This window comes from Physella acuta, unplaced genomic scaffold (assembly GCF_028476545.2).
Source record: "Physella acuta isolate Inbredline_101_S28 unplaced genomic scaffold, ASM2847654v3 ptg001545l, whole genome shotgun sequence".
NCBI classification, from domain to species: domain Eukaryota; kingdom Metazoa; phylum Mollusca; class Gastropoda; family Physidae; genus Physella; species Physella acuta.
This window is the reverse complement of record NW_026733060.1, coordinates 22,091-35,208: the sequence shown is the minus strand read 5'-3', so window position 1 is coordinate 35,208 and position 13,118 is coordinate 22,091. Positions and strand designations below refer to the sequence as shown.

General features: G+C 42.2%; 1 protein-coding gene across 1 annotated transcript; it reads left to right on the top strand.

Annotated features, from left to right (window-relative positions):
- The first annotated feature begins 11,050 nt into the window (after positions 1 to 11,050).
- Positions 11,051 to 12,428, top strand: LOC131928773 (uncharacterized). The gene is made up of 2 exons (XM_059284898.1): positions 11,051 to 11,885; positions 12,420 to 12,428. The coding sequence occupies exons 1-2, from the start codon at positions 11,148 to 11,150 to the stop codon at positions 12,426 to 12,428; spliced, it is 747 nt and encodes a 248-aa protein (XP_059140881.1). The 5' UTR covers positions 11,051 to 11,147.
- Positions 12,429 to 13,118: the final 690 nt, after the last annotated feature.

The following is a 13,118-nucleotide window of genomic DNA, read 5'->3' as shown; positions in this document are numbered from 1 at the left end:
GATGTGGCTGTGCCACACGTGGAACAACCACATCTAGTTCGTGGAGGTTTAGGTATTTAAAACACATTACACCCTGCTCACGTCGGCTTAGCTAGAACGGGCTTTTAGCAAAACAACAGGCCGCGTCGAAGAAAAACACAAAAATAAAATAGTTTAAAAACCGCGGACTTCTTTAGAAAAACGGCATCGTCTTTGTAAGAGAACGTCTTCTTCTTTAACTCCAGGTGGGGTAATTGATGGCTTGTGTTTAATTACAAAACCAAACATGTTGGTTGCTTTTCTTTATGGCTATACAGGGATAACAATGTAAATATTCAACTTGTTTACTTTCTAGTATACAATTTTTTGTTAGAACACTGATACTATTGATACATACACATACATGCGTATGCCTACATACTATGAGAGAATAAATATGTTTATATATGCTATTTTCGGCATAAGTAAAATAGTCTTTCTACAGGGTAGGCATTGTTTACTTTTTTCTTAAATCAATTTCTATCCCGTCTTTAATCTCGCCACCTTTTTAGAACGACACTTTTTTTTAATACATCGACAAATTTACCCACGGGAGAAAAAAAAGGAGTATAGGTTTTCACGCGCCCCACCCCCACCATCCCGCCCACGGGGTTGGGACTTGGACCTGCCACATCGTTATTTGTGAGGTCCCCCCTGTGTAACGTCATCGATACCTCCCCCCGCTACTGGGGTTCTTCTCGCTCCGTGGGTTAGTGAGATGCCTACTCGGCGACGTCAGGTATCCGGTGTCCGTGACACGGGGAGGGGACGGGCCCGGGGGGGGGGGGGGGGACACATACGAGAGGTGGCACTGACACTGTCATCACGTGGGACACCAGCCACTTGGTTGACGGAGACGGTATTCTGGTCGGCGTGAAGTTTACTGGACCGGCCGGCCATCAAACTGTCTCTTTAGATTGTACTGTGGCAAACCTCTGTGTGTGTGTGCGGGGGGGGGGGGGGGGGGGGTGAGGTGGGGGTACGGAGTAGCCTTTTTTAATTGCTAATGAGTCAAGACTCCTCTTTGTAAAGTTAATACGTTGTTTTTAAATAAGCTATTTTTAATTTAAATTAATGAGTAATTAGGTTAAGTTATATTGTATCAAAACAGTACTTGTATATAATATTAAATAACCAAAATACATCGCTTTACGCCAGAAGTACCTAGCTAGTGTTAGATGAAGGAGCAGGGCATTGTTCTTAGTCTTCAGTGCCATAGGTATCGTCCAGCCAAGAGTACTGCTGGTATCGTTGAATAGCGAGTACCGATGTGATATTTTAAAACTTGTAAAATTCACCGAAGTGTTGATGGTATCGGTGAACGATTACTAATGGGATCGCTCAACTCTTCAACGCAACAATAATATAAAGTTGAGTTTTACTTAAAGAGCCGGGTTTAGCTAAATCATGGAATTGTATATGTAGTGAATAAAACGAAGTGAAATAAGTGGGGGTGAATGTTGTTTGTACTTTGTACCCTATCCATGTTCAATCCTCGTGCGGCGAGTTGTGTCAGTCAGGTAACGATATTCGCGTTTGTAAGTTTTTGTGTACGTGTTTCTAAGGTGTGTTAAAACGTGTGTTTTACCTCAGTTCAGTCCAGTTCTAGGTTACTGCAGGTTTGTTCTGTGTACTTTTATATAGCCACTGTACCGTGTACTAGTTTGTGTTTAGTATTTAGAATAGCCTGTGTTTGTGTAGATAATGTAAATAGGATTTATAACTCTTTTTAGTGTTCACCATGCCTTTGTTTTATTTAGTCCTGTTTTTGTAACCCGTTTGTGGTTGTTTGTCTTGTATGTTGCGTGACGCACTGGATCACCTGTAAAGGCGTGTCCGTGTGTTCACAACAGTGTAATTTTCTTACAAGAAAGGAGCTAAAACAACTTCACTCATAGCCTACAAAGTTGCTCAATGCAGAAAACAAATGTGTATCTGGTACGGAGCCCAAACAAAATTACAAAACTAAAATATCTGGTACACGATCTCACAAAGTAATTCATCTTTGTCCTACATTTTCTTCCAACAATACGAATAGTTAAAGATTATATTGTGTAAAATGTCGTGATGCTAGGGACAAACTTTGAGAACCCCTCGAGGTATTCAACACAAGTATCAGAACCCCTGCAAGTGGAAGTCTTTCAACAGAAAATATCGAGTTTCCAAAACACAGATTGAGGAATCGATTTCACATATTTCTTCATTACCTTCGCTTGCGTTGAATGGAACCGGCATGGTATCGTATCGTGAATGGAATCAGCGGTGTATCGTATCGTATTTGTCCATCCCCGCATGCTTCATAAAGTTACCTTTTGTTTGAATCATGTGATCGATTTTTTCTCCGTCTTGAAGACACAAGACAGATGGAGCAGACCGATTGTTCTTGACTATTGTTCTGTTCTGATCACGTGACCATAGAACCTCGGCCGACAAGCTACTAAAATAATTCTAGTTTTTTTTTTGTTTAAGATTTTGTAGCAAAATACTACTGTGCTTACAATAATTATTTAGTTTAGTAGGGGAAGTAGAGTTTGTTTTTATTGCTACGTCAACAAGACCAGTGTTTCTTCCAGACTTTTTGCTCCGATGGGGGCACTTGAAATTTTCGAGGGGGCGGACTAAAATTTGGGGGGGGGGGCGGAAACTATTAAAAGTATATATTTTCTATATAAATTCCATTTCGTTCGGATTTAAGATGTGTTGAAATACTTGCATTGGCAGTAAACTCAGAACTAATGTCTTTTATATTTAGTCGGCACAAGTAGAGTAGCGACTTTTTCTTTCTCTAAAGATAAAAAAATAACGGGCAACAGTGATGTTTTATTTACTTTGATGTGTTGTAAAATACTTAATATCGAAGATGAAATAAAAAAAATATATATGTGATATACTAAAACATAAAATTAAAAGACGTTTGTAAGTTGAAGGCATATCACAAAGATTATCGAGTTGTTCTCAGTTTTGAATTTGTTGTATGGCAGGGGCGTTAAATCTGGAGGGGTTACTGTACTCACTGGGGTACGGCCAACCAAATTATTCCCTTAGTGTTAGCCGATTTTATGGTTAATTGCCCTTAATACAATCACAGTTGTAATACACATAACCAGTTGCGTAGGCAAGGGGGTTTAGGGCGGATTATAACCCCTCCCATGGACCCCTCTCTATATATATGTATAGGATTGTAAACATATGAAAAAATGTTTGTACCCCATCAATTACCAATTCCTGGCTACGCCACTGCACATCACTGAACGAAAACATCTACCAACAAAACCCAAGCACCGCACCCACATGTTGCCCAATCGTAGCACACTATTTCACTTCACAAAACCCGTCCACAACAGCCACCCGTTACATCCACCCATTACAACCACCGACTAAACACAAGTAGCCACCCCAGCTTAAAGACACGCGTTTCTATTGTAGGTACCTAACTAAATGTCTATAGCATGTGCCTAGAACTTCTTGACAATTTGTATTAACACGTTAAATGTCTGTGTTTAAATTCTCTAGAACTTTTCGACAAAATGATCTGTAGAATAAAGATCACTGTAGGTCACTTGAACTTCACTTATGATCAGTGTAAGCTCACAAACGAAATATGTTTTTTTGTTGTTGTTTTTTTATGCCCCTGGAATTTTTACGACAATCTAAATTCACCAACTAAATGTCTGTTTTAGGTCCCTAGACCTTATGCGCAATTTAAAATCACGAATGGCTGTTGTTCTTTTTTTTTCCTTAGAACTTCTAGATAATAAGAACTAACAAACTAAATAACTGTTGTTGTTTTTTGTCCCTAGAACTTCCCGACAATATCTACTCACCAACTAAATGAAGCCACTGTATGTATCTGTGAGCTGTGATTGTTTTACTCCCCGCCCCCCGGGGGTGGTAGTTCGTCTGTTTACCTCAGCCATCAACTGTAGACATCAACTGGGGGAGGGGGGTGGCCTGGAGGAAAGAAAAGAAGAATACACTATTTATATAAGACAGAAGAATAAAGCAAGTTAGTGTGTCGGTATTTGTGTCCTATGCTGTGTTACGTGTGTAGGTGTCATGGTGTGTTTATCATAGGTTAAAGGTCAGTATACATTGTCAACAAGATTACAGACTTGCTCTATAGAAATATAACTAATCTGTGTGTACAAGTGTACATGTACCTTGTGTACACCAATCTGGAAGCATACATACATGATATGGTATTAAAATTTACAAACGTACGCAAAAGTATACGGACATTGTTGAAATACAAAACACATCGTTGAAACATAACAGATTGTTAAAATTCAAAACATGGCATTTAAGTATAGGTGATTGTTGAATTAGACATGCAAAAATGAAATATAGAGCGTTGAAGTATAGCCTGCAGATAGCATTGAAAATTACAAACAGTATTTAAAATTAAACAGACATATTATATTTAAATATATATAAATTGTAAAATAGATAGATACTTGAATATGCAGATAGCCTAGTACAAAATTCAAAATGCAATTTAAAAAAGCGAAAGCGTAAATAGTAATATTTTACAAACACTATATATATTTTATTTTGACAACACGGTCTGATTATAGAGACTGGTCTTGCTTCTTGCAGGCCAAACTTGAAAAGGTAGTCTAATCCTCCCCCCCCCCCCCCCCCCCCCGATAAATATTTAGTTCGCCCCGAACCCGAAAAAAGTCAAGTGAGCCCAGCCTCACACGGACCTCATCTTCACACACCGACCCCAGCCTAACACACCGACCCCCGCCTCACACAGGGACCCCCAGCCTCACACACCGACCCCCGCCTCCCACAGCGACCCCAGCCTCACACATCGACCCCAGCCTCCCACACCTACCCCCAGCATCACACAGGGACCCCCGCCTCACACAGGGACCCCCGCCTCACACACCGACCCCCGCCTCACACAGGGACCCCCGCCTCACACACCGACCCCAGCCTCACACAGCGACCCCCGCCCCACACACCGACCCCAGCCTCACACAGCCTCACACAGCGACCCCAGCCTCACACACCGACCCCAGCCTCACACACCGACCCCAGCCTCACACTAGCATCACACACCGACCCCAGTCTCACACTAGCATCACACACCGACCCCAGTCTCACACAGCGACCCCAGCCTCACACAGCGACCCCAGCCTCACACACCGACCCCAGCCTCACACTAGCATCACACACCGACCCCAGTCTCACACAGCGACCCCAGCCTCACACAGCGACCCCAGCCTCACACACCGACCCCAGCCTCACACTAGCATCACACACCGACCCCAGCCTCACACAGCGATCTCAGCCTCACACACCGACCCCAGCCTCACACAGCGACCCCAGCCTCACACACCGACCCCCGCCTCACACAGCGACCCCAGCCTCACACACCGACCCCAGCCTCACACACCGACCCCCGCCTCACACACCGACCCCCGCCTCACACACCGACCCCCGCCTCACACACCGACCCCAGTCTCACACACCGACCCCAGCCTCACACACCGACCCCAGCCTCACACACCGACCCCAGCCTCACACAGCCTCACACAGCGACCCCCGCCTCACACACCGACCCCCGCCTCACACAGCGACCCCCGCCTCACACACCGACCCCCGCCTCACACACCGACCCCAGCCTCACACACCGACCCCAGCCTCCCACACCTACCCCCGCATCACACAGCCTCACACACCGACCCCAGCCTCACACACCGACCCCCGCCTCACACACCGACCCCCGCCTCACACACCGACCCCAGTCTCACACACCGACCCCAGCCTCACACACCGACCCCAGCCTCACACACCGACCCCAGCCTCACACAGCCTCACACAGCGACCCCCGCCTCACACACCGACCCCAGTCTCACACACCGACCCCAGCCTCACACACCGACCCCAGCCTCACACACCGACCCCAGCCTCACACACCGACCCCAGCCTCACACAGCCTCACACAGCGACCCCAGCATCACACAGCGACCCCAGCCTCACACACCGACCCCAGCCTCACACACCGACCCCAGTCTCACACACCGACCCCAGCCTCACACACCGACCCCAGCCTCACACACCGACCCCAGCCTCACACAGCATCACACAGCGACCCCAGCCTCACACACCGACCCCCGCCTCACACACCGACCCCAGTCTCACACACCGACCCCAGCCTCACACACCGACCCCAGCCTCACACACCGACCCCAGCCTCACACAGCCTCACACAGCGACCCCAGCATCACACAGCGACCCCAGCCTCACACACCGACCCCAGCCTCACACACCGACCCCAGCCTCACACACCGACCCCAGCCTCACACACCGACGCTAGCCTCACACAGCCTCACACACCGACCCCAGCATCACATAGCGACCCCCGCCTCACACAGCAAAGCGACCCCAGCCTCACACACCGACCCCCGCCTCACACACCGACCCCAGCCTCACACACCGACCCCCGCCTCACACAGCAAAGCGACCCCAGCCTCACACACCGACCCCCGCCTCACACACCGACCCCAGCCTCACACACCGACCCCCGCCTCACACACCGACCCCAGCCCAACACAGCGAGTAGAAACCCGAGATCCCATAAATTTGTCAGACCTGCTACCAGATCTAGACAACGACACCCCTGCCTAATCTATATTTAGGTACAAACTCGTGCCACAAGCGACGATCTCCAGAGTCGAGTTTTTTATTTGGCGGGGTAGGTTTGGGTTTTCCCGAACACACAAATAGAATGGTTTTGTTGAATGAAGTATTAGAGGACCTTAAGCTTGTTCTAGGATTAGAGAATATAGGAGAGTGTGCTTCAATGGGCGGTTGTTCAGGGATTAAAGGGATAGTTGTCTTTGTTGATGGGATTTATTGGGATATATGTAAGAGTGTATGTGATTGTTGAGATATACGTTAGAGTTTATGTTATTAAGATATACGTTAGAGTTTATGTGATTTTTAGGGTACAGTACAGACCACAAGTTGGGATAGATCATTTAGTACTAGTTATTCCTTTCTAAAAGAAAAAAATAAAGTACCCTCTACGTCTAGAATACATTGTATTCTGAATGTGTATCTATTTTAAGTTTATTGCCCTGGGAAATAACATTTATAGTCTATACATCAGCAGACAATAGAAGAATAAGACAGACAAACAAACAAACAAATTGCATCAGTAGGAATTAGAGTGACAAAACAACAGATCCATGGAAACACTAAGACATATTGCTGGCACCGGAATAAAAGTTTATCTGTATCGCTGCTTTATATTCCAATATCGTATCATGTATGTATTTATCCAGATTAGTGTACTAGAGCTATATGTACACTTGTACACACAGGTTAGTCACATTTTCTGACAGCTAGTCTGTATTCTTTATCTTTGTCCCTTTACCATTCCCGATTTTCCAACATGTGTACGTCGTTTGTGTACGTCCTTTGTGTACGTCACGTGTGTACATCACGTGTGTACGTCACGTGAATTCTCTATCCTCCAACATCAGTTTGTCAACATGTCACTATTAAATTTCAAGTTATTCTTGCTTGTCAAAAGGGAAATGATGGTATACTGACAATCGCAAGTGTAGTAGAACATTGACAATATCAATTAGCGTGACACATTGCCAATCTTAACAATTAGCGAACCTAGAGATTGTGTACAAAAGTTGAGCCCAGACCACGTTGATGTATAGACATCATTCGAGCAAATATTTACACCTTAGTCTGCACCACCGCCCTAAAAAATTGTCTGCACCACCACCCTAAAATATCGTCAAGGAGTTCGAATTAGTCACTAATTTTTCTTTTTTTCTTTTTCGCCTTAGACATGTAATTTACAGCGTCAGTTGTGTGTTCGCTTTAGTATTACAGTTTTCATCACCGGCTTGTGAGGACTGATACAGATTTACAATAGTAATATTTCTTTCTTACTTGTAGCCTACTTTCATTCACTAATTGTAGCTTTATTTCAACGAAAACTAACATGCTTTTTGTAGAATTGCATTAGTAAATTTTATTTTAAGTAACCTGTTAAAGGCTAATACAATTGGGGAGGGGTGACAGGTAAATCTTTTGGGGTGGGGTTGAAAGTAGTGGGGGGGGGGGAGGGGTCTTAAACTCTTGTGAAGAAAATGAAAATTACATTACTTGATACTTTGTTTTTGTTAAGAGATGAACGCTGATCGGATTTAAGAACATTTAGTGTAGATTAAAAAAACAAACAAGATATTCTGAAATTCGCCTTGTCTGAACCTCATCACTAGTTCGGCAATGACACTAGAAAGGCTAAATACACTTGACATGAATGAAAATCGCAACAATTGCCTAGCCATTGTATGGAGTGATAGGCGATGGTATATCTAGACTCTAAAATTTCAACAACAAAAAAATCCAATTACTTTAAAAAAAAATTGGCTTAGAAATTTTGTTGTATTGTAGTGAGAGTTAGGAGACCAGTACTAAAAAGACTCGTTCAGTCTTCCAAGAAAAAAACAAAAACAAAAACACGTCGAAGAGAACACATTTTAAAATGTAAACAAAAGGGTTGCCAACCTCCTCCTCACCCACCCATCCCCCTTAAGTGCGATCATGTAGACTTTGTATTTTACAACACTCCTGAGGTAAGGTTGGGGTGGTTTGCTATTTTGTTATAAAATGTCATTGAGGCTACCGTCATCATTATCTTTTGCTTTTCGTTCCCAAGACATTTGGCATAGACGAAGTAGTGTGGTTATGTTTCAATGTCTCGGGCATACGGGGGGATATTGTGGGCAGCATTATGCCCAGCAACTTTGCATACAGGGGAATATTGTGGGCAGCATTATGCCCAGCCACCTTACTTTCCTAAATCTGAGTCAGGTACTCATCAGTACTGCATGGACTTAAGGACATCCTACGGACAAAAGCACGGGATTCGAACGCGAGGCTTTCAGGCTAATAGTCAAAATTTCAAACACCCGACCACACTGTTCCATTTTTTTTTTACTAAGCTCAATATATGCTTTTCAATTTTTACTTTCTATTATATACGAAGTATAGAGAAAGTATTGTAATCGTGCACAAAAATCACTTGAAATTTTAACAATTTTCACCGTATTACACCTCAGAAGTATAGAGGACTTATTTTAATCGGGCAAAAATTACCAATCCAGATTTATCAAAATTAAGAGGTTTTATGCGTAATCCATTCTGAAAAACTGGGCTTTGTGATTCTGTCCGTATGTCTGTGTGTCTGTGTGTGTGTGTGTGTCTGTCTGTCTGTATGTAAACACGATAACTTGAGTACCGTTACAGCAAGGTTGATGAAATTTCATATATAAGTATTTTATCAAAATCGTAGATCCGTATCAACTTTTGAGCGATTTCCGATAACCGGAAGTGGCACTTTTTCTACTTTGAATTTTTCAAAAGCCTATAATTTGAGTACTATTTCAGATAGATAAATGAAATTTCACATGTAAGTAAAAGATTTAACTCTCTACCTGGTTTTAAATTTTGAGTAATTTCCATTGACCGGAAGTAGTAATTTACGCTACTTCCGATTTCTCAAAAAACTAATGTAAATTTTTAAAGTACTAATAATATTGCGCACTATTATGCACTTTTTTATTTGGCGTTCACTTGGTGTGGAATTCTTTTGTCTACGAGATTTTATTCTACTTTTAAAACTTTAAGTATTTAAAATGGATTAAAAATCATGTCTATAGCCCGAGTTCCCATCCCCTGTTGTTTTTTATAAGAATTTTCGAGAAAGTTTAGGGGAGATCACTCCCGGTTTATTTTCCGATGTTTCCTGCTTTACTCAAAGTTCTAAAACTTGCATGAAATGTGTGTTGGTCTAGAATTTTTTAACATATATCTTGGGCAGTAATACTAGCAATAATAGTGACAGTTATGTCATAAATACAAACAGAATTAAGTAGTTTATTTTTATGTGTATGTGTGTGTGGGGGGGGGGGGGGGGAAGACGGTTGTGTAAATTGTTGACAACATGGGGCATTATCGTATCTGGCCTGGTTATATATTGTTTTTATATAAGTTTGGGTTTCAAAATCTCTTAAGAAATTTCTCACACTTAATGATCTGTTGATAAAAAAAAAAATGTAGATATTTTTTAATACCTTTATTTGCAATTTAAAACAAGTACGTCAACATATTTTGCATATTTTCGATTATGTAATGAAACCAAAGTATTTTACAAATGAGAATAAAAGTTAGATAAAATATGGAAGATGGATTTACAAATTAATACATATTAAAAGTGAATACAATTATTAATTAACAACATGGTATGCTGTTGATGTGTTTTTAAATAGGCCTAATTAAAAAAAAACGATCACAGTAGTGGATCTGCGACTAAATCTGCCACTAATTCATTTTACAGAGAACATTTTCAATATTAAAATGTGTTGGTTTGTTTTTTAATGTTTTGGAAAATGCAATAAGCTGACACAAAATAGTATTTTTCAAATACAAGACAAGAAATAAAATATTTAGGCCTATTTTAAATTTATTATAACAAATTTCCTTTTCTGGATTTCTGTTTTAGAGAAAAAAACTTCATAATACGTACGTTAAAATTTAATACATATTATGAAAAGAATATATAACATTATTTCCCTTTTAAAGTTGCGCGCGCAACCCGGCAGTATCGAGCGTCGATGTGACGTAACGCGGGTGCCGTGTAGCGAGGAGTTGCTTCCCCACAAGACTTCGTGCTATCACAAGGGAGAGAAAAAAATCAATAGACCAAGACCAGCGCTTGCAGGCGATTGGCGATCAGCCGGCTCTCAAGTGGAAAGCAATTCCAGCTCTCCCAGACCTTTCACGAGATTCCTGGCCTCGCGTGTCAATCCTCGCCTTAGTCCCGCCCCTTACGTCTCTCTTTCCCCCTGCCGTGTGAAATCTGGGTTAGGGTCACGTCAGGTCACGGGAGCGGCCTTGTGATTGGTTAATGTTTAAGACGTTGTGGTTTATCACCATTCGGAAGCGCGCGCATGTTGTTGGGGCTGCCTCAAGTACCGTAAAACGCGTAAAAGAGGCCATAGCGCGCCGGTTTTATAATCTTCGCCATTCTTTGCCGGCTTTCTTCAAATGATTTTGTCGGTGCTAAAAATTATTTGACTACGATATTGATGGTTTCAGCGGGGCTTTACTGCCGGGGGTATTCTAGTTGCAGACCCGAGGACCATAACTCCGGCCTTGATCACCTAGGACCTCAGCAACTCACGGCTGGCACGGCAAACATCACCAACAACAGCCTAGGCAATAATCTTAATCTTAATCCTAACCCGATCAACTACGGACTTAGTGATTACAACACTTCAGGTCTAGGATCCGAACCGGGGTTCGCTACGCCCGGGGCTGGGGACTCAACCACGGCGCTATACGGAGGTGAGTGCCACAGGGGTAGCGCCATGAGCTCGTACTTACCTCTGCGTCACACCGGTACCCACGGGGTGCCCCCGGCGTCACGTGGTCCGGGGACGGAGGACGGCGTCATGCACGGGATGACCGGAGTCATGGACGGCGGAGGATACATGGAACATTTCCTGAACATCCCGGAGATCTGCCCGACGGGCTCCTACAGAAACCCGCGTTACTACATGGGTTCCTACAACGCCGACGCCTGCCGCATGGAGGCGCTACAGCAGCAACACAGGACTCACCACGACCTCCGGATGGGGCTCCAAGGCTCCCGGCCCTCGTTCTACCCCAACATGAACATGGGCATGCGTTTCGGGGACGGCATGGACGCCCAGGTGGGCGCCAACTGCCTCCCCCAGCAAAACAGGGCGGACACCCTGTCCCCTTGCACGAAATCGGTGGCGCCCGATGCTGAGCCACCCTCCTTCTACCCCTGGATGTCTATAGTAGGCAAGTTGCATTTTTTAAATCTATTCACACATTCCTTTCATAGTTTACAGGCTCAAAAATCACAATTTAATATTTTACTACGTATATATCACCTACAATTGCAACTTTTATTACGCCAATTTCAGAGTCCAAAAATCTATCCCACAAACCTAGTTCAGAACAAATAGTTTAGATACTCATCTCTTGTGAATAACACACCTGCGCAGGTGTTACCTTACTATACCGATCTACACTTTTAAACTAACCGTTTTCGGTCGATAAAGTCAAATGCGATTGTAAACACACCTTAAATTGGTTTTAATAATTGTAAATTAGCTCTAGCACACGTTATTTTAAGCCCATTTACACACTGGTGTGGTACTCTGTAAATACAGATGGTGAGGTATACTGTAGGTTTATTATCTAGGCTGTCTAATGATATGGAGTATAAATATTGTGTGCAGCTATTTAAAAAAAATATACATAAAGCAAACTACACTTTAACTGCGTTTAAATTTGTGACTGACAAAGTATAAATTTGACTCCTTCAGTACGCTTGAATCTAACTCTTGTAAAATTATTATCGAGATTATGCAGGAATGAAGTTAAAATCTTGGAGCAGTTATTTATAGTTTATACTTTAATTTTCGATAAGTTAGCTAACAATTTAGAATAATATGTTACCAATTTGTTAGTCTTTAATAGGTAAAAAAAGTTTAATGCGGTGAAAAGACTTTCTGACAATTTAATCTTGTTTTAAGGAGATACTATATCAATTTAGGAGATAATATATCAATTTAGGAGATAATACATCAATTTAGGAGATAATATATCAAATTAGGAGATACTATATCAATTAAGGAGATAATATATCAATTAAGGGGATAATGTATCAATTTAGGATATAATATATCAATTAAGGAGATAATATATCAATTTAGGAGATTACCAATTAAGGAGATAATATATCAACTTACCATTACTTAGAAAGACTAAAAGTCAAAAGTTAGAACTATATTTTTTTCGTAAAATTAATGTGAGCTTTAGATCTAATTGGGAAGTTAATACATATACATATTTTTGGTTAAAATTGCAATATGCAAGATTCTTTTATACTTTGTATCTAAGTCAAAAAATAATAATAATGTATGATTAAAACAAAGATTACATTAAAAGAAGGTAATTGTAATTAATAAATTAATGGTAAGTCTTTAAATAATTAAGATTGTAGAAAACATGTAGCTTACATG

Excerpts from the sequence above, each read along its gene's own strand:
- LOC131928773 (XM_059284898.1), top strand. The coding sequence starts at position 11,148 with ATGGTTTCAGCGGGGCTTTACTGCCGGGGGTATTCTAGTTGCAGACCC.